Genomic DNA, 22,343 nt, shown 5'->3' with positions numbered 1-22,343 from the left:
CCTCTCTCTCCCCCTTCTCTCCCTCTCTCTCCCTCTCTCTCCCTCTCCCTCTCTCTCCTCTCTCCTCTCCTCTCCCTCCCCTTCTCTCCCTCTCTCCCCTTCTCTCTCCCTCTCTCCCTCTCTCTCCCTCTCTTTCCCTCTCCCTCTCTCTCCTCCTCTCCTCTCTCTCTCTCCCCTTCTCTCCCTCTCTCTCTCTCCTCTCTCCTCTCTCCCCTTCTCTCCCTCTTTCCCACTCTTCTCCCTCTCTTTCCCTCTCCCCTCTCTCTCTCCTCTCTCTCTCCCCTTCTCTCCCTCTCTCTCCTCCTCTCTCCTCTCTCTCCCCTTCTCTCCCTCCTCTCTCTCCTCTCCTCTCTCTCTCCCCTTCTCTCCCTCTCTCTCTCTCCTCTCTCCCTCTCTCCCCCTTCTCTCCCTCTCTCCCTCTCTTCCTCCCTCTCTTTCCCTCTCCCTCTCTCTCTCTCTCCTCTCTCTCCCCCTTCTCTCCCTCTCTCCCTGTCCTGTCTTCCGGTTCCCTTTGCAATACTGTCCCCCTGCTCACATCTCCCCGGAGACCAGTGTCACAGCTCAGTGTCACCATGGCAGGTGCAGTTTCAAAGGGTGTCTGCCACCCTCAGTCCCAGGATGGGGTGATGCCAGACAGGGGAGGCCTGGGAGTATATCACGTGGGGAGCACCAAGTGGGGGACTCCCTCGTAAGTGTTAATAATTTCAGCCACGGAAAAAATGGAGTTGAATCAAAGGCACTCGGAAACTCGTTAGTTTTTTTTTTTCCTTCCTCTCCCTCTTTTATTTTTCTTTTAAAAGAAATCTCTTAATCCTCCCTTTATGGTGCATCTTGTTCTTCTAAATCACGCTCATTAATTAAGCCTCGTCTTCTCTGAGCTGTATCTGTAGTTTTTATTTACGGTGAAGACCTTCAGATGCTTATGCTCTAACTTACTCCCGTGACGGCTGGGACATTCTCTAAAGCAGAGCCTTGGGGTGCCCAGGTTCGGGGATCCTCATGACCAGGCCAGAGGGAAGGGGAGAAACCAAAGTCCTTCTCTCCCCAGGCTGGGTGGGCTATGCCCCTGTTTGGGGGTCCACCTAGATTAGGGTCGTGAGCACCCCCATGAACTCCGGGGCCACGGGGAGTGAGCATGAGGAGGAGGTGAGGGGAACAGAAACCTTTGGGACGGGCCGTGGGCAGAATGGGCCAAGCAAGATCTGTGGGCGTGTCCAAGCAGTGGGGCATGATACGGCAGCTAGAGGGTCTAAAAGGAGCAGGTGACTCTCTTCCTTCCCTTAGGGACAGTTCCCACCCCCAGCCAGATGCTGCCAGGGGACTGACGCCAGCCTAGCTGGGGCGAGGTGGGCTGTGTTTCATGAGACCCTGGCACCCCTGCACTGCCCTCCCCCTCCCCCAAGCATGCAATTCAGAATCTTGCCAAAAATGCATTCTGAGCGCGCGGGCCGAGCCCTTCTGGTCCAGGTGAGCGTCAGTCTGTCCTGACACCAGGGGCAGGGGCAGGCTTTGGCCACTGCGAGCCCCTGCCCCGAGCCTCTCCTCGCAACTGGTTTGTGCTGGCCGTGTCCCCTTAGCTGGGTGCGGCGGCGACCTTGGCACCTGCATGGCGGAACCTTCTCCGAGGAGCTCAAAAGTGTTTGTGTTGTCTCAGTCGGTCTTCACCATGAGTGTGTGAAGTGGGCAGGGAGTAATGCCCACACGCAGAACACACACACACACACACACAAACACACACTCACACATACAATCATACACATCCACACATCCGCGCACATCTACTCTACACACGAATGCTCACACTCACCCACTCACACACACCCGCTCACATACACATGCACGCACACACACATACACCCTCACACACACATATATACACACATGCACGCACACACACATACACCATCACACACATATACACACACATGCATACACATACTCGTGCATGCACATCCACATACACACTCACGCACACACTCAATGTGTTCACACACACATTCACACACACACACAGGCATGTGCACATACACGCACATCCACTCATACACAAATGCTCACACACCCCACTCACATGCACACAACCGCTCACACACATGCACACGCACACACATGCACCCTCACACACATATACACACTCACACGCACACACATACTCGTGCATGCACATCCCACATCCACATCCACACTCACACACACTCACGTGTTCACATACATTCACACTCGCACACACATGCACATCCACTCTCACACATATGCACACGACCGCTCATACATACCCTCTCACACACATGCACACACACATATACATACCCTCACACACGCATATATACACAACACACGTGTGCACACACATTCATTCACGCACATACACTCCCACATACATTCATGTGCACTCACACACATGCACTCACGTGCACACACACATGCACTCACATGCGCACACACAACACGCAACCCCTCCTGACAGCGTTTACTACACGCCGACTCGCTCAGCTCCTGGACTGACACCCGTGGTCCCCACGGTGGGCGGGTGTAGTCACGCATTTGAGACGCATGGCGGGGTTCCCCGTGCCGCCCCCCCCTCTGGCTTGCCCTCCTTCCATCCGCTCCTCCTCCAACATGAAGCCCCCCGACCTCCACCCGCTTCACGGACCCTCTGCCCGCTCCCTGTCATGCGTGTGTGTGTGTGTGTGTGCACGCGTGTCTGTGTGTGCCCGTCTGATGCTCGGCAGCCCCCCAGCATGGTCCCCCCGCCTGCAGCCATCCCACATCTCTGCATGGGTTGAGCGTTGGGCACTGGGGGGGAGAAGCCGGGGTCCGATGCCCTTCCCGGAAATGCCCCCTGTGCCCATATGCCAGGCCGGGGCTCTCCGGAGAGGAGCCTGTGCCCTGGCACTTCTTGGCGCCCCAGCCGCTGGCCCATTTCTTCCCCTCGGATCAGCGTGTCTCCAGGGGGACTCCCAGGGTGGTCCCGGGCGGCTGGAGGTGTGGGGGAAGGTGAAGTCTCATCAGTCATCAACGCGGCGGGGCATGGCATGGCACGGACCCACCACTCTGTGAGGCGCAGAGGAGAGAAACAAAGTCAGGGGGGTCAGAGAATGCTTGAGGACCCCTGCCCGAGACTCTCAGGTGGTTTTATTTTGGCTTGGGGGCCATACCCGGCTATGATTCTGGCTCACTCCCCGGCTCTGAGCTCAGGGATCTCTCCTGGCAGTGCTCGGGAGGCTGGGGGGGGAACCATCTCAGATGCTGGGGACTGAACCCGGGTTTGACCACTGGCAAGGCGAAACGCCCTCCCCACTGTACACTCTCTCTGGCCCTGAATCTGCGGGACGATTCTGTAGCGGAGAGTCCGTCTGATCAGACTACACGTGCCCTCTCTCCTGGGGACGCCGCGTCGTACGCGGTTAGGCCGGAGCCGTGGAACGCAGGGGCGGAAGGAGCTACTTGTCCCTGAACTGTCCCGAGAACGACCCATGGGCCCGCAGGTCTGGCTCGCTGCCTCGACTTCCCCTCTGCAGGGCTGAGGACTCTGGTCCACTGCCCTCAGCTACCCTGCTGCCCAGCGCCCCAGACCCATGGTCCGGCTCACTCCAGGGACCCCCCCCTTGGGTTCTTCAGGTGTGCCCCAAGGAAGGGGAAGGACCCCTGGCAGTACTGCAGATTTGCAGGCAGAGAGTGAACCTCTCTGCCCGAGAAAGCTGGGTGCAAGGAGGGTCCCGTCTTTTCCAAAGGGCCTGGCTCGACGCTCCCGATTGTCACGGCTCCGGCTCCCCCATTCCAGTCCAGGGCACGGCCTCCCGCATGGCGTTGGAATCCCGTCCTTCCCACCCTCTGCATGCGGACACCCATGCAACATGCATGTTCCACCCACTCCCCTTCCCGGGCAGGTGCAAAGGCAGAGATGCCCCTGGCCAGCAGCCGCACGCGCATACGTGCCTAGTTGATGCATAAGTGTATGGAGCCCTGGGATGATGCAGCAGGTGGATGGACCCCCAGGCCTTCAGCCAGGATGGAAGTGTATGAACGCTGCCTTTTCCCGGCCTGCCTGATCGGAAATCCCTCCTGGAGGCCACAGGCGTGCTTTTGCAAAACCATCAAGCACACCATTTCCATATGAGTTGGTTTTTTGTTTTAAAAAAAAAGTCTGGGGGCTGGAGCGAGAGCACAGCGGGGAGGGCGTTTGCCTTGCACGCAGCCGACCGGAGTTCGATTCCCAGCATCCCATAGGGTCCCCTGAGCACCGCCAAGGAGTAATTCCTGAGTGCAGAGCCAGGAGTAACCCCTGAGCATCGCCAGGTGTGACCCAAAGAGAAAAAAAAAAGTCTGGATTTTACTAATTTACTTATTGGGGGGATATGTTGGTTTTGGGGGGACCACACCCCGCCATGCTCAGGCCTGGCCCTGCACTCAGGGATCGCTCCTGGCCCGACTCCAGGCAGCCTGTGCAGTGCCAGGGGTTGAACCAGGGTCAGCCGCATGCAAGGCAAGTGCCGGCCTGGCTGTGCTGTCTCTCTGGCCCCCAGATGTGCACTTATTCACTGCACTAGGTTTCCAGCCGTCTGGTGACATGTCTGCGTGGGTGGAGAGGTGGCTTTTGGGCTGCCTTAGAGGAAAGGGACACGTTTTCCCCCCGGCCAGTGGTTCCAAAGGGAAGTGTTCAGAGGGGTCCACAGAAGGGCCCCGTGAAAACCATTTATCTGCCTCCCCGAAGTAGCCAGTGGGCAGAGAATTGTTTTTCACATACACACACACACACACACACACACACACACACTCACTCGAGTTGTGTTAAAGGGACCACACCGTGGAGATTGATGCTCTGAGAACTTCAGGCTGACATTCCAGGAGGTGAGCAAGCACTCGGGGGGCACCAGCATCCTCGGGGCTACCAGACCCAGGGAAGACCCAGGGTCCTGCCCTCCTGGTCCCCCTCTCCCTCCTCCCGGCAGGCCCTTCTCAGCCCCTCACCGCAGGCCTCCGGGTCCTCTTGAGTTAGAAAGCGAAGCCCCGTGTGACACTCTGGGCAGCTCAAACATAAAAGCGGTCAGGGCTCCACACCCCCCCGCCCCGCCGCCCGCCCCCCAGGTGACCCTGATCTGCCCCTCTGCAGGGATTCAGAAGAAACTGAGGTAGAAGGTGGGGAGTGGACAGAGACCCCTGCTCGCCCACAGAATGCTCTTGGGTCCCCTCACGGAACTGTGCCACCCTCACTCTGTGGCCAGGACAGCCCTCCTCGCGGCGCACACACGTGTCCGTGGCATCTCCGGGGTGGGCTGGGCCCACACCAAGTAGCGTCACGGGACGGTGGTTGGTTTTCCAGGGTGAACCAAGGCAATTGGGCCCCGGGGGGGCGATTGCGGCCCGGCCCGAAGACCCTCTTCCCGTTAGATTTCGCTTATCTGTTCCCTGTGGTTTGCCAAGATGCTGACAGGTACGCAGTATTCCAGCTCGAGTCGAAAGGACCAGGAGTGTCCCCCGCCCCTCACCCCCTATGCCAGTGCCCCCAGGTTCCCTCCCACCCCTCCCCAGAACCGTCTCCCTCACGGACACATGTCCCCCCAACAGCTTGGGGGCCCTGCCTCTAGTCCCGTGAGCTCTGGTGGTGTCGATGCGGTCAGCCACCTCCCCTCTGCACCCTAGTTGAGACCCCTGACCCCTTGCCCCTGGGTTACCTCCAAACCACGTCTTCTTGTGTGCCCCCCAGTTTCTCTCAGTCCCAGCACTTTCGTTTCCGTAACCTAGGGTCTGCTCCCTTTCCTGGTATTTCTTTTTTTTTTTTTTTTTTTTTTGCTTTTTTTATGGGTCACACCCAGCAATGCACAGGGGTTACTCCTGGCTCTGCACTCAGGAATTACCCCTGGCACTGCTCAGGGGACCATATAGGATGCTGGGAATCGAACCCGGGTCGGCCACGTGCAAGGCAAAGGCCCTACCCGCTATGCTATCACTCCAGCCCCTCCTGGTATTTCTTTATTTGCAGTTCGAAGGCTTGGCCTTCTTTCTTTCGGGCCCAACTGGGAAGAGACAGGAACTTCCTCTATTTCCTGAGACAGCCCACGGGCAGGGGTGCTTGCCTCGAAGTCAGCCAACTTGCATTCATTCCCTGGCACCAGATCAACTCAAGCACATTTTCGGCTTGATGACTTGCACACCCCCCTCTTCAAACAGAGTGGGCTTCTCAGCTGCCCGAGGGCCCCCCAAGACATGCCCTGTGTGACCCCCAGTCATGCGACATCCCCTTCTGGCTCCTTCAGTTGGTTTTGGGGTTTTTTTTTCCTGCTTTTTTAGGTCACACCTGGTGATGCTCAGGGGTTACTCCGGGCTCTGCACTCAGGAATCACTCCTGGCGGTGCTCAGGGGACCCTATGGGATGCTGGGAATAGAACCCAGGTCAGCTGCGTGCAAGGCAAGCACCCTCCCTGCTGTGCTATAGCTCCAGCCCCTCAGTTGGGTTCTTGAGGGGGGTTTTGTTTTGTTTTGTTTGGGCCCACTCAGGCTTCAGGCTTCCTCCTGGCTCTGCACTCAGGAATCACGCCTGGGGATGCTCAGGGGGCCCCGTGGGCTGCCGGTGGTCTGCAGGGCAAACCCCCTAACCACAGCACTCTCGCTCCGGCCCCCCGCTCCCTCCATTTGGTCGCTGGCCAAAACTTCGCAGCTTCCCGAAACTTCAGTTGGCTTTTGCTATCCTGACTTTGCGTTCCCCCAGCGCCCCGCCCAGCTCTCCGTGCGATTAATTATTCAAAACAATTCAGAGTTAGCGTTCTCGCAGCAACTGTAACTCTGCCACGACTATATTAAGGCGTAAATTGAACAGCGTGTTTTGCAATAAAGTTAATTTTATATTCACCAGAGAGCTCAGTTATCGTTGCTGTGGGAACCATCGTTTCGACTCTCTTGACTTGGGGCGGGGCGGGGGGGCCTTGAAATTCGCCACCACAGCCGCAGCTCCCAGGAGCACATTTTTGCCCGGGGCGTCCCCATCACCTCGCCCCGAAGTCTTGGCTGCCCTGGACGTGACAGTCCAGTGGGAGGCCCCCAGGCTCTTGCCACCCAGGGTCCCTTCGGAGATGCTGAACTCCGCATGGTGGGCGGCTTCTCTCGAAGAGGTTCATAGGAGCGAGGGAAGGGGGTGGAGGCCGGGAGCTTCCTCGGAACCCTGGGTGACGCCCCAACACTGGCGTCTCCAAGTCAGCGACTCCCCCCAACACGTGTGGAGCCGAAGGGGTCCTCCCTCGCGCCGGCAGATCTGTGCCGGGTTTTCCCTAGGCTCAGGGTGATTCCTGAGCACTGTGAGAACCACACCGAGGTCCGTGCACAGGATTTGCGTGCCTTCCTGGAAAGCTCAGTCCCCCTTTCCCAGCCGCACGAGACCCCTCTAAATGGACACTCAGTGCAAGGGCCTTTCTGGAAGGTCCACGGAGTAGCAGGGTGCAGTTGGGCGGGCCAGGGTTTGAATTGGGTGGATCCGGGTTGGGGGAGCAGAGGAGGGGAGCGAGAACCAGCAGGATCAGGACCAGGGTGGGCCTGGAGGACCCCGAGATGGAGCTGGAAGGCAGAGAAGGGCTGAGATGCCTTCGGTGGTCGGCCAGAATTAATGATTTCCGTGGCTTGACTGGAAAACTCAGTCTCGCTTTCTGCGTCCTCTGCTGTGAGATTGTGTGTGTGTGTGTATGTGTGTGTGTGTGTGTGTGTGTGTGTGTGTGAACGCTCAGATTAGCAGCCGACTCACAGTTCCCATTCACCTTCAATTATCCACTTAGCTAAGATGTGACTTAGCAGAAACATACTGCCGATTTGCAAGTTCCCGGTGTATTTCCACGTGGGGGGGGTTGTTTGTCTGTGAATAAAAGGATTGGGGAGGGGGGGGTGCCTCCTCTTCCCCCAGGGCACGCTCCTTACACTGAGAGGCAGCACCTCAGCAACGGGCCCACACTCCCGGCTGTCAGGATTCTGATTCTGTTCTCAGCTCTTTGAGAGAACAAAAGTCTCCTTTCCCGCCTCCTTCTCTGCCCCGCCCCCACCATAAACATACCCTGGAGGCTGAGAGGGCTGAGAAATGTGTGATCAGGTACAGTTCCCAGTTCCCAGTCTTTGATCATCGGAAAAACCAAGTGGGGGGGGGGGGGGGAAGGAGGGAGGCCAGGCCTGGGCTATGGCCTGGGTCCCAGTCAATGGGAGGCCAGCCTGGAGGAGGGGGCACCTGGGGGGAAGTGGTGGGAGCTTCAAGGGAAGGAAAGAGAGTGAGAAGGCAGAGGAGAGAGAGTGAAGAATTCCTCGAGTTGGTCAGCAAAGCAGACCGTGCCATGAAACACAGTCAAGGAGTGAGGTCATTTTGTGCAGGATATCGGGAGAGCAAACCCCAGGCGGGTGAGGGAGGGGGCCTTGTTGGAGGTCAGGCTGACAAGGGACACTGGGGCGGGTGAGTAAGGATCAGTCTGTGCGCGTGGAAATATGTCTGTGGATGCTAGAGCCAAGTGAGCACTTTAAGTGGATTCAAGCCAAGATTCTAATGAATGGTTGACCGGCACGGTCAGAACACAAGAGGGGGAAGAGTCCAAGATGAATGAGTGAGTGAATGAGTGAATGAGGAGTGAATAAGTGAGTGGGTGAATGAGAGTGAGTGAGTGAGGAGTGACTGATGAGTGAGTGAATGAGTGAATGAATGCATGAGTGATGAGTGAGTGAATGCATGAGTGATGAGTCAGTGAATGCATGAGTGATGAGTGAGTGCATGAGTGATGAGTGAGTGAGTGAATGAGTGAGTGAATGCATGAGTGATGAGTAAGTGAATGCGTGAGTCAATGAGTGAGTGAGTCAATGAGTGCATGATGAGTAAGTGAATACATGAGTGATAATGAGTGAGTGAGTGAATGAGTGAATGATGAGTAAGTGAATGCCTGAGTGATGAGTGAGTCAATGAGTGAATGAGTGAATGACTGAGTAGTGAGTCAGTGAATGCATGATGATGAGTGAGTGAGGGAATGAATGATGAGTAAGTGAATGCATGAGTGATGAGTGAGTAAATGAGTGAGTGAGTGAATGAGTGAATGAGTGAGTAAATGTTGAGTGAGTGAATGAGTGAGTGAATGCGTGAGTAATGAGTAAGTGAATGCATGAGTGGTGATGAGTAAATGAATGAATGAGTGAATGAGTAGGTGAATGCATGAGTGATGAGTAAGTGAATGTATGAGTGATGATGAGTAAATGAATGAGTGAGTTAAAGAGTGAGTGAGTGAATGAGTGAATGATGAGTAAGTGAATGCATGAGTGGTAATGAGTGAGTGAATGAGAATGATGAGTAAGTGAATACATGACTGATAATGAGTGAGTGAGTGAATGAGTGAATGATGAGTATGTGAATGCGTGAGTGAGCGAATGAGTGAGTGAGTAAGTGATGAGTGAATGAGTGAGTGAATGAATGAGTGAGTAAATGATGAGTGAGTGAATGAATGAGTGAATGAGTGAATGAGTGAAGGAGCGAGTTAGTGAAGGAGCGGAGGAAACTCGCGGAATCCACTCATGTTGGAATGTCTGGCAGACGGTTGGGGTGTCTCCCTCCGAGCCCCTTCCTCAACCATGAGGTTCCCTCATCTCCCAGGACGAGGCCTGGCCCGGTACCCCAATGTCTCACCTTGCGTGGGGGGCACGCAAGGCCCTAGGGGGGACACCAAGGTGCCTTCACTGGGCTACTTCTCGGCTGGCCGGCCCCTCTGTGGGAGAGGAGGAGACCCCGTAGCAAGGCCAGAGGCTGTCGGGGGTGGGGGGGGTCTCCACAGCACGCGGTGGGTGTCTGTTCTCAGCCAGAGTCAGACCTGAGCCCCTTTCCCCATGCTGACCACGGGGTGCTGTGCCCCACTGCCGCCCCCCCCCCAGCGTCCAGCGACGAGCTGAGGAGAGTCAAGAACAGGGGGAGAGGGGCTGGAGCGACAGCACAGCGGGGAGGGCGTTGGCCTTGCACGCGGCCGACCTGGGTTCGATTCCCAGCATCCCATAGGGTCCCCCGAGCACCGCCAGGGGTCATTCCTGAGTACAGAGCCAGGAGTCCACCCCTGTGCATCGCCAGGTGTGACCCAAAAAGCAAAAGAAATGGGGGAGAGAGAAAGCAGGGGCCAGGGAAGTCCACGCTTGAGTCTGCCTGAGGGGCAGTGGCCCCGTCTCTGTTCAGTAAACACCTGACTAAGCCCCCCCACACACACACAAGAAGAGCCAATACCTGTTCCTCTGGTCTGGGTTCTCTTCCCACCATGAGCTCTGCATTAGAAAAAAAAAAAAAGGGCGGGGGCTGGAGTGACAGCACAGCGGGTAGGGCGTTTGCCTTGCATGCAGCCCAACCCGGGTTCGGGTTCGATTCCCAGCATCCCATAGGGTCCCCTGAGCACCGCCAGGGGTAATTCCTGAGTGCAGAGCCAGGAGTAACCCCTGTGCATCGCCGGCTGTGATCAAAAAAAAAAAAAAAAAACAGGGCGGAGGTTTTACTGGAGTCTGGTGGGGGTTACTGGAGCATCTCATAGGATGCCCTGAGCCCCTCCGGGTGTGACCCCTGAGCACAGGGCCGGAAGGAAGCAATAATGGCAGGTCAGAGCAAGCTGGCAGGAGCAACCTAGAAAAGCGAGGGTGTCGGCCTTGCGTGGGGCTGACCTGACCCCTGGCACCATGAAGGGTCCCCTGAGCTCCAGCAGGAGTGACCCCGATCGTGGGTGCACGAGTGTCCCACACCAAACCGCACCTCTGCCCTTAGCATTCGGGTCGCCCTCTGCTCTCCAAGCCAAGGCCCCGCCCCCTCTCGGCTCAGGTCTTCTCTCCGCCAGCAGGTATCGCCCATGTGCCGATTCCATTTTGGTTTGGTTTTGATTTTGGTTTTTTGGGGGGAAGCCACGCCCAGCGGTGTTCCGGGCTCCCTGCTAGCTCTGCCCTTACAAGAGCACTTCTGGCGGAGTCCGGGAACCAGATGTGGGATTGTCGGGGATGGAACCTGGCTCAGCCCCAGGCTACGCGAATGCCCTGCCCTCTCTCCCTGGAGACTCCTGGGAACTTTTCCCGGAGGCTGTGGGGAAGTTGCTTGTCGTCCCACAAAAGTCCAGCAGAGCTACCGATCGGAGTTGAAAGTCATTCGTCCCTCCCTCGGGGACTTTCTGGGAGAACTTGTCTCTTCCTTTGCGTTGACGTGACAACAGGACGCAAACTCGGTGAACCAGAGACAGAAATCTCAGCCTGTGTGCTGGTGACGTCTCTGTGGAGGGTTTTGTTGGTTAGAGTTGGATAAGGTGCAGGGCGAGGTGTGTCTCCTGCTTGTGAGTGACGCAGCCAAGCAGATGTCACCCAGAACTCTGACTCCGGGGACCGCTGAGACTAGGAAAAGACTGCCAGGGTTTGCTGTGTGTGTGTATGTGGGGTGGGGGGGTTCACTGCTCTCCCAGCGGTTTCATAAACCGGGCACCTGTGCCCACTCCTCAAACGTGGCCCCTCACCCTCTGCTCTTACAGGGACCTGCTTTTGCCTCCACCCAGCTCTGCCTTCTGGGCAGGACCCAAGTCACCTTCCGGGGAGGAGAGCTTGATGCAGAATGTTAAAAATCCCATTTTGAGGGCAGGGCCGTCGAACAGCGGGTACGGCACTTGCCTCGCACGCAGTCGACCCAAGTTCAACCCCCATCACCCTATAGGATTCCTCTGAATACCCCCAGGAGTGATCCCTGAGCACAGAGCCAGGAGTCAGCCTTGAGCATTGCCAGATGTGACCCAAAAACAACAGAAAAAAAAGAAAGAAAAAAAAAAAAAGGAAAATCCCATTCTCCCTCCATCCCTCCTGTGCACTCTTAGCCACTTACTCTACTGCCTAAATTGCCACGCGTGGCAGAACATTTCTTGCTGCTTTTTGAGAAAAGCCTTTTATGGTAATTATAGCTTTCTTCAAGTGCATTTACGCTTCCCTTTCCCCGTGCGGTAGGCACGATTTTGCTCATGCCTAATTTTTGTTAAGGCAGAAAGGCCTGCCCGGTTACAGTGTTGGCAGATTGTGCGTGAGTGTGAGTGTGTGTGTGTGTGTGTGTGTGTGTGTGTGTGTGTGTGTGTGTTTGGAATCCTGTGCATAGAAAAGACTTGGAGACAGTTTCATTTCCGTTCCACACAAGTCAGCAGAGCTACTAATTTGAGTGGAAAGTCATTCCTCCCTCCGTCTGGGTGTTTACGGAGAAGCTCTCTCTTCCTACGGAGGTTTACGTTACACCAGGATGTAAACTCGGGGCGCCCGTCACACTGCACACAGCTCAGACCTCGGGGCCTCCTTCGGAGTGTAGGTCACGGTGGTGGTTGGCTGCAGTCTCCCTGGGGCGATCACCAACCGACTGAAGGACAGTGCCACTGGCATCAGGGAAGCAGCGGAAAGCCGGGATGATGTGGGGCGCAGGAGCAAGGGGGGTGGGAGCTTAGAAGCACCATGAAACCCGGCTGGAGAGATCACAGGGCTCAGGGCCAGAGTGACAGTCCAGTGGGGAGGGTGTTTGCCTCGCATGTGGCCGACCCGGGTTCGATCCCCAGCATCCCATAGGGTCTGATGGGATGATCAGGAATGATTCTTGAGTACAGAACCAGGAGTGACCCCTGAGCATTGCCAGGTGTGACCCAAAAAAGTCTGAAAAAAAAAGAAAGAAAGAAAAGATAACAGGGCTTAACTTGCAATGCAATACCCCATTTTATCCAAGGCACCACATGGACCCCCAAGTACTGCCAGGGTTACTCCTGAGCACTACAGAAAATGCCCCCTAAGATAGAGGATAGAGAGATCAATTGATAGATATAGATCTATCTATTGATAGATCGGGCTGGAGCGATAGCACAGCGGTAGGGCGTTCGCCTTTCACGTGGCCAACCTGTGTTTGATTCCTCCGCCCCTCTCAGAGAGCCCGGCAAGCTACCGAGAGTATCCCGCCCGCATGGCAGAGCCTGGCAAGCTACCCGTGGCGTATGCGATATGCCAAAAACCAGTAACAATAAGTCTCACAGTGGAGATGTTACTGGTGCCCGCTTGAACAAATCGATGAGTAACGGGATGACAGTGACAGTGACAGTGATATTGATAGATCAATTGATAGATAAAGATAGATATTGATAATATTGATAGATACGTAGATACATAGAGATGGAGCATGGCAAGTGCCACTATTCACACCTGGAATGCTAACAAATTTTCAAGATTGTGAGTTCAAAAACTGTGGAGGCGCAATGCATGCATTCGGAGGCCAAGAGCTTCCTCCCTGGCCTCCCCAGCAGGGGAACGAAGAGATGGGAGACCCGGGCTGGAGCTATAGTAGGGCATTTGCCTTGCACATGGTGGACCCGGGTTCGATTCCCAGCATCCCATAGGGTCCCCCCTGAGCACAGCCAGGAGTAATTTCTGAGTTCAGAGCCAGGAGTCAGCCCTGTGCATTGCCAGGTGTGACCCAAAAAAGCAAAGAGAGAGAGAGAGAGAGAGAGAGAGAGAGAGAGAGAGAGAGAGACGGGGGGCCATGGGTAGAACACCTGAGGGGGCGGAGGGGTAGGGCTGCACGTAGGTGTGACTGATCATTTACAGAGGTAAAGCGTTTCGGCAGAGGCAATTCTTTCAGGGAGATTAACTCAAGGAGACACTCTGTCTCCCAGGGACATCTGTATTGCTTTTCTCTTTCCCTTTAGTTGTATATATACTAAACAATCAGGTTTAGGGCTGGAGCGATTGCACAGTGGGGAGGGCATTTGCACCAAGGTTTGATTCCCAGCATCTCCATAGGGTCCCCCGAGCACCGCCAGGAGTAATTCCTGAGTGCATGAGCCAGGAGGAACCCCTGTGCATCACCGGGTGTGACCCAAAAAGAAAAAAAAATCAAGTTTACTTCTTATTAATACTTGCAGTTATTTGGGTAAACACTGTGAGAGATATGACTCCAAAATATCTGGGCTCTGGGCTCTGAGGGCAAGCAAGGCGTTTACCGTAAGTCCCAAGCAAGACTTTTACCGTAAGTCCCAGACTAAGTCCTCAGGCCAGTTCAGCTTGTCCTTCCCCGTTGGGGGGGGGGGGGGCGGGGTCCTGTCTCTTAAGTTATAACAGCTTGCATCAAGACCGTGCATTTATGCTTTCTGGACTGTCCCATTTCAATGCCAGGGTAGCTTTGCTGCTTACCCCAGATCCATCCAAGGCCTACAGTGAGACCCCCACCCCTTTTTTGGGGTATTAGGAACGATGGCAACTGATGCCTGAGTCAAATAATTATGCCGAATGCCCAGAAGTATATATATTTCAGAGTCAGTCAACTCCCAAATATTAGGAGCACAGCATTAACAGTCTTTCTGTGTTTAAACAAAGAATATTGCTCTTTAGTCAAATATGAAAAGACTATAAGGGAAATTTGTTTTGTTTTTTTTTTTAAAAAAAAAGCAGGGGGCTGAAGCGATAGCACAGTGGGTAGGGCGTTTGCCTTGCACATGGCCGACCCAGGTTCGATTCCCAGCATCCCATAGGGTCCCCCGAGCACTGCCAGGAGTAATTTCTGACTGTTGAGCCAGGAGTGACCCCTGTGTATTGCCGGGTGTGAATCAAAAATAAAAAAAAAAAAGCAAATAATTCAATACAAATACAAAGTCCAGAGTTACCAGAGTTTTGGTTTGTAAGTGACTGAGATGGAACTTGAGGAACTGTGACCGTGAGAGGTAAAACGCAGAGGAAAGGCTAAAGATAAACTCAGGGGACTAGGGTGCTCTGCAAACTTCTCTGGGAAGGGAAAAGGGGAGCACTCACCGGTGAATCCTAAGCACTTAGGGTGACTATCCAACAATGATGACTTCGGGGGGAGATTTCAAGGCTGGATTGAAGGGAGGCCGATGCGAAAAAGAGAAGGGAAGAGGAAAACACTGATCTTTCCCAGGCCTCCTCGAGGCTGAGGTGAGGTGGGCTTGGCGTGATGGGAACCGATTCCAGATCCTTACAGCGGCCCAGAGCTCCGGGTCTCCCTACGGGGCTGCGGGGCGCGTGCCACGCCTGCATCCCACAGAGAGATGCTGAAGAGAGGGCATGTGTGACACAGGGGACCACTCGGGCGCTTGGACAGGGGGCGGACAGCCCTGGGGGACACGGAGCAGAGGATGGACACTGGAGACCCATCGGGAGGAAGGACAGGCGGGCCTTCTTCCCTGGCAGCGTGAAAGTAGCAGCGTGTGGCAGCTGACTCCGTAGGAGGCTGGTGATTAAGCACAGGACCCGGGCCAGAGTGTGGATCAGGTGAGGTAGGGAGCATCTGGGAGAGAGAGAGAGAGGGTGGGGGGTGGAGTCCAGCCTCGGCCCGGCGTCCCGCACTCTGAAGCAGAATCATTCTCTGATTCTGCACACATGAGGGTGGCAGGTGTTGAAATTCGGGCTGGAGGGAGGGAGTTTTTTTGTTGTCATCTTGTTTCATGCTTAAGTGCCAAATTTCTGCATTCTCTCTCTCTCTTTCTCTCTCTTTCTTTCTCTCTCTTCCCCCTTTTTTTTTTGTTAGTATGTTTTATTGGGGGTCCACACCCACTGATGCTTAGGGCTCACTCCTGGCTCTGCCCTCAGGAATCGCTCCTAGCAGTGCTCAGGGAGGACCCTATAAGATGCCCCGGATCGAACCCGGGTTGCCCCATGTTGCGAGGCAAATGCCCTCTCCCCCGCGCCTCTGCCCGCTGCACTATCCCCAAATCCACTCTCTCCTGCTGGGAAATTCTGGTGGGACTCTCGGAGAGTCCGCGGATGCCTCCGAACACTCTCCTGGGGGCGTTTCATCTCTGAGGAAGAGGCTCTCTGAGCGTGACCCTGGAAAGAGACTGTAGAGGTGAACCCAGTGGAAGCAGCCTGGCACGCCTGGCACCCCTGTCCCCCACCCCCCCACACACCCCCAAAGCCTCACGTGTCTCCATCTAAGCAAGCGCGTACTCCAGCCTGGCTCCAAGGGGCGCTCTGGGATCTGAGACCCCCGTCTCTTGGAGCCGGAAGCCTGGGACAGACAGAAGCCTGAGAGAAAGTTCAGACCCCGCTTCTACCCGTGAGATCACATCCTCCTGACATTGGGGTCATCAAAAAATGTCCCTAGCCATTGCTCAAAAGTGTCCTCAGAGGGAGATAAAGGAGACACAAACACCGACCCAGGGGCTGGAGCGATAGCACAGCGGGGAGGGCGTTTGCCTTGCACGCGGCCAACCCGAGTTCGATTCCCAGCATCCCATAAGGTCCCCCCGAGCACCGCCAGGAGTCATTCCTGAGTGCAGAGCCAGGAGTAACCCCTGTGCATTGCCGGGTGTGACCCAAAAAGCAGAAAGACAAAAAGTAAACAAAAAAATCACCCACCGACCCAGTGAGAATCACTGGTGGGGGGTCCGGGGGGGTCTCTGTCTGGGCACACGGAGAACCAAAGCAGTCCCCTTGAACCAAAGCAGCCCCCTTGCCACTGGGCTTCGGGGACTGGAAAGCCACAAGGAAGGAGGCCAGCAACCCAGCCCCGGCTAGAGCAACAGTTGGGGGACCCCGACCCCACCCCCGGGTACGCTGGAGCAGTGGATGGGTGGGGAGGGGGGAGATTCGCAGCGTCAGACGCGGTGGCAGCCTCTGGCCTATTCGGGTGTGGTTCTCTGCTGTCTTTAACATGTAGGCACCAGCACACACGGCCGGTGGCACACGTGTGGATGTGGACTGATTAACTCAGCGTGTCCACGTGTTGGAGAAGGCAGCCTTGTCGGGAGGCCACCGAGTGACATGGCAGGCGGGAAGCCCCGGGTCCCGGGATCTCCCCGAGAAAGGCCAGGGCCGCCCCCACCTGCAGCCCCACCTGGCCCTCCGGACTCCAGCCCCCCGGTACCTTGGTTTCCCTGTGCCCTTGGCAGACACAGTCATCCACCCCCTTCTCTCATGCCCTCACCCCCCCCACACCACCACCACCGAATGAGCTTGGTCTGGCGGGGGGGGGGGAGCTCGGAAGGGGGAGGAGATGGCATCCGGTTGCTTAGCAACACCATGCGCCCGGGTCGCTCGCCTCCTCTTCCCCCTAAAAGCCACGTCGTGGTGTCCATTAATCCCCAGCTGCCCCGAGCCTCTCAGGGACTCGCCGCTCCCCTACGGCTCATGTTTTCGGCTTCTGTGGGATTGCAGAGCCCGTCCGCTCCCGGGGTCTGTTTATCACGCCGCAGGGCGGGAGAGGGGGTGTGGACGGAGACAGAGAAGGGGGGCGGGGGGACCCTCCTTGCGCCCCCAGGGGCGTCCGGTACTGAGGCGAGGCTCCCCCAGGCCCTGGGGCTGCCTCTGAGACGTGGCGAGGCCCCCCGGGGAGAGACCGCCAGGCGCATCCACCGGCCGCCCTGCTGGGCCCGTCTCGGGGGCGGGCAGGGCTCTCTGCACGCGATGCTCTCTGCCCCGTGCCCGTACTTGAGTGGGGGGGACGGTGCAGCGGGGGGGGTGCGGGCTGGAGAGGCTGGGGGACTCCAGAGTTTGTGCCCGGAACCGTAGGTGCTCCTGAGCCCTCTCTCACACCTCCAGGGAATGCCATGGCCTTTCTGTGAGGGCAGGCGCCCCCCCACGGGTCTGCACCCAGCGAGCCACCCCTGGGGAGGACGAGAATAGGAAGGTGCCGGGCACGAGCGGGCAGGCGGGCGGAGGAGACGGGTGGGCCCTTGCCCACTCCCGCCCTTCCCTGGGGGGAAAAGTGTCGCGGGCGTCATCGGAGATTTGCCCAGACTGGGACATCCTGTGACATGCCTCCCCACACACAAACACACACACACAGATACAGATACAAAGACACCCGCCCACACACACACACACACACAGAAACACAGACACACACATTGGCACAGACACAAATGTTGACACACACAGACCCACACATTGACACACACATGGACACACACATGGACACACACAGACCCATACATTATTAATACAGACCCACACATTGACACAGACTCGTACATGGCACAGATGCACACAGTGGCAGCTATACACTTTGGCACAGACACACACACTGACACAAACACATTGACACAGACACACATTGACACAGAAACACATTGGCACAGACACACATAGACACAGACAAACATTGGCACAGACACACAATAGACACAGACACACACATAGACAGAAATACATTGACACAGACACACATAGTCACAGACACACACATAGACACAGACACACATTGACACAGATACACATTGACACAGACATATTGTCACAGACATATTGACACAGACACACATTGACACAGACACACATAGACATAGACACACACATAGACACAGACTCACATTGACACAGACACACATTGACACAGACACACATAGACACAGACACACACATAGACACAGATACGTACATGACACAGACACGCATAGATGCAGATACACACATAGACACAGACACACATAGACACAGATACACACTAGCACAGACACACAGACTAGCACAGACACACAGACATACACATAGGCACAGACACACGCTGGCACAGACACGCGCTGGCACAGACACACACTGGCACAGACACACACATAGATACAGACACACATAGACACAGACACACATAGGCACAGACACACACTGGCACAGACACACACTGGCACAGACACACACATAGATACAGACACACATAGACACAGACACACATAGGCACAGACACACACTGGCACAGACACACACTGGCACAGACACACACATAGACACCGACACACATAGGCACAGACACACACTGGCACAGACACACGCTGGCGCTGACACACTGCTACATGCCACATGTGGTTTCTTGTCTTCCTCTGGGCCATGCAGGAGAGAGCCAGCGCCTGTGGGGACTGAGACCCCCTACAGGGTCCCTGCAGAGGCTGCAGATCAGGCCCCTCCTGGTGGGGCCCCGAGTCCCCGCACGGTGGCTGCCCCCTCTGGGGTGACTCCAGACAGAGGCAGCGGAGACATGAGGCAGGGCTGGAATCCCAGAGTGGCCACTGAGGGAGGTGACTCTTGGGGAGACCTGGTGGGGGGAGTGGGCGCAGCCTGACACAGGGCCGCTCAGGGGGGCATTTAAGGAGAGGGAGGGAGGGCTGGAGCAATAGCGCAGCGGGAAGGGCGTTTGCCTTGCACGAGATCTACCTAGGTTCGATTCCCAGCATCCCATAGGGTCCCCTGAGCACCGCCAGGGGTAATTCCTGAGTGCAGAGCCAGGAGTCACCCCTGAGCATCGCCGGGTGTGACCCAAAAAGAAAAAAGAAAAAAAAGAGAGTGAGGAAGGGAGAGGCTGGAGCAATAGCACAGCAGGGAGGGCGTTTGCCTTGCATGCGGCCAACCTGGGTTTGATTCCCAGCATCCCATAGGGTCCCCCGAGCATCCCCAGGAGTGATTCCTGAGTGCAGAGCCCAGAGTCACCCCTGAATGTTGCTGGGTGTGACTCAAAAAAGCCAAAAACTAATAATCAACTAAAGAGAGGAAGGAGAGGAACCTGGGGTCTGCGTGCGCCAGAGACAGTGGCGACCTTGTGCCCTGGACGGTGGCAGGTGCAAGGGCAGGTGGGGCCTTGGGGTGTGTCCCTCTGTCTCCTCTGGGCCGTTAGAGGAGAGTCGGGGGGAGACCAGCAGCCTCTCCTTACAGGCAGCCCGCCCGGGTTCGACCCCCAGCACCCCACGGGGCCCCCTGGTCCCTCAGGAGTGATCTCCCTGAGCACGGGGCTGGGAAGAAGCCCTGAGCACTGCGTGGGTGGGGCCCGAGAACCAAGATAAAATGGAGATGAGCCGGCTAGGAACCCTGGGGTGCGAGTCGGTTGGACGGGCCGGGCTGCCTGCTCCCTCCGGGGCTTCCCGCCCCTCGCCGGGAGGGTGACAGCGAAGGGGGGTCCAGGGCGCAGTGTCAGGCGAGGGGGTCCCGCCTCCCTGGAGCTCCTCCTGCCCTCCCCCCGCCCCCCTTCCCAAGCCCGCCCCTGCAGTGAGCCGCGCTGCTCATGCACACCCCGCAAGAGGGAACTGCAAGTTCGGAGTTTCTTGGGCCAGCCGGACCCCCTGCCCCGAGCACCGCCCTGTCCGTCCGTCCGTCCATCCGTCCGTCCGTCCATCCCTTGCCTACCCGTCATCCCTGCTCCTGCCGTACTGTCGAGCCAGTGGCAACCCCACAGCGGGTTCCCCTGCCAGCTATGTGTGGTCACGTCTCCCCTGATCTGGGGGGCTGGCGGGGACGGAAGGGCACCCGCACACAGTGCTCCCAGGGCGGGCCCAGGGCGCAGGGACCACCCAACCTCTCCCTGGCTGCCTTGCTAACCCCACACACCGCCCCTACCCCCAGCCACCCCCGCCCCCCATTCCTCTGACAAACTCTCCTTCATAAGCATCCGCTGGCTGCCGTGATAAATAAGGGTCGCGAGGGGCCAGGGAGAAGGTGCCAAGGGTGGAGCACTGCGGGTGACAGACCCCGGGCTGCATCTCGCGGGCATCACTGACGGTCACCCCTACCCGCACCGCGCCCTGAGCACAGAGCCAGGAGCATTCCAAGCATTGGCAGGAATGGGGTGGGGGGTGATCTTCAAATGGTACCAAAACACCCCACCAACGCGTCGCCTCATAACAGATGCGGAGTATGTGTGTGTGTGTGTGTGTGTGTGTGTGTGTGTGCGCAAACTGTGAGTCCCCGAGACCCCGGTCGATCAAGAAGCCCCCAGTGGTGTCCGTGAATTGCAGTAGCCCAGCAGAGACCCCTCCCCACCCCATCCCGCCCCCCCGCCACCGAGGCCAGTTCCTCTCCATCCAGCCCTCTGCCCCTTCCGTGTGGAGCGTTTTCTGCGTCCGGGGTTGATAGGAATTTTTCTCTCTCTGGCCGAAGACGGTTCCCCCTCCCTGCCCCCTGCCCCCCAAAAATAATAAAATAAAATAAAAAGGGAACAGGATGGACAGCTTGGAGGTAGCCCCCGCCTCCTGGGCCCGTGGCCTTGTAAGCTAGGAGCTGCGCTAGTTTTCTGGACCGTCCCCCCGGGGGGAAGGTGGCCGCAGGCCTCCCTTCACACAGGTCAGTGTGGCCGGGGCTCCCCTCGCATCTGGGGCCCCGCCTCCTTCCCCCCCAGCTCTGTCTTGCTCCCGCATGCCGTGGTGTGCCTGGCTCCCTCCTCCGGCTGCTCTGCTCGCCCGAGCCCGGTGCTTGTCCTCCAGAAACTCCCCCCTGCGCCCCCCCCACCCCACCCCCCGCATGGCTGTCGCCCCTCCGGCTGCCTGCTCGCCCGCCCTCGGCCCTCGCGGTCCCGCCGCCGCCTCCTCATCCTCTCTGTTTCTCCAAGCAGATGGCTGTCCCGATCTGTGCAGCGGCAACGGGAGATGCACCCTGGGTCCGAGCAGCTGGCAGTGTGTCTGCCAGACTGGCTGGAGGGGACCCGGATGCAACGTCGCCATGGAAACCGCCTGCGCCGACAACAAGGATAACGAAGGAGGTGAGCGGGTGGCCCCAGGGCGGGCGGGCGGGCGTCGTGGTGGGCATCGTTCGTCCACTTCTGGACAGTGTGGCTCAGTGTGTGTTGCGGGGCTGGGCTGGGCTGGGCTGGAGGGGGTGTACTTGGGGGGCTCCCACGGCCTGGGATGGATATCCAGGGCTCGGCTGCCGAGTCTCTAGAACGTCACCAAGGGGAGGGCGGCTGGGCCTTGATGGTGTGTGTGTGGGTGGCCAGGTCAGCAGAGTGACCAGGTCACTCCCAGCCCCCTTTCGGACCTCGGGGAGCTGAGTTGCTGGGCAGAGACCATGGTGGGGGGGATGGGGGCAGGGCAGGAGGGGAGGCAGCCAGAGCCCCAAGGACCCGACTCTCGAACTCTTTGGGACCTGAGCGATAGCGCGGGCAAGTGCACTGTTTGTCAGATCCCATCCCTGGCACCCCAAGTGATCCCCCAAGCAAGGCCAGGGGGATCCCTGAGCACAGAGCCAGGAAGAAACCCTGAGCATCCCTGGATGTGCCTCTCTGCACCCCCCCAAGAAAAAAAAGTCGACTTTCTAACTCTGTGTAAGGAAAGTGGGGACTGGGGTATAAGAGTGAGTTAAAGGCACGTGTCCTGCTCACACGTGACCTGGGCTCCGTGTCCCTGGGCTCACGTGGTCCCCTGAGCACCGGAGCGGGGGGCAGCCCTGGAGGCCCCCTCCCAAGCACTGCTCGGTTATGGCCACCGAGGTGCCAGAACACCACTGGGGTGGTGCAGGTAACACCGCCCCCCCCAACCTCAGGCCCTTGTACTGAATCCCTAACCTGGTTGTCTGACAGCCACAGGGTGGGCCCTCACTCCCCACTCCTGGGGGTCTGCTGAGCACAGCCTGAAAGATTCCTCCACCAAAAGAAAAAAAAATAGAATGAA

At 57.2% G+C, this 22,343-nt stretch overlaps 1 protein-coding gene across 11 annotated transcripts in view; it reads left to right on the top strand.

Annotated features, from left to right (window-relative positions):
• Positions 1-22,343, top strand: part of TENM2 (teneurin transmembrane protein 2) — a 1,321,709-nt gene that overhangs the window by 1,211,546 nt on the left and 87,820 nt on the right. For all 11 annotated transcript variants that reach the window (XM_055129736.1, XM_055129737.1, XM_055129735.1 and 8 more), the window contains one exon: positions 21,290-21,436. In XM_055129736.1, coding sequence (XP_054985711.1) covers positions 21,290-21,436 — 147 coding nt within the window. The remainder of the gene's footprint in view (positions 1-21,289; positions 21,437-22,343) is intronic.

The sequence above is a fragment of the Sorex araneus genome, chromosome 2 (genome assembly GCF_027595985.1).
Source record: "Sorex araneus isolate mSorAra2 chromosome 2, mSorAra2.pri, whole genome shotgun sequence".
Classification (NCBI taxonomy): Eukaryota; Metazoa; Chordata; class Mammalia; order Eulipotyphla; family Soricidae; genus Sorex; species Sorex araneus.
Note: the sequence above shows the minus strand (reverse complement) of the source record. Positions and strands in the feature narration are given on the sequence as shown.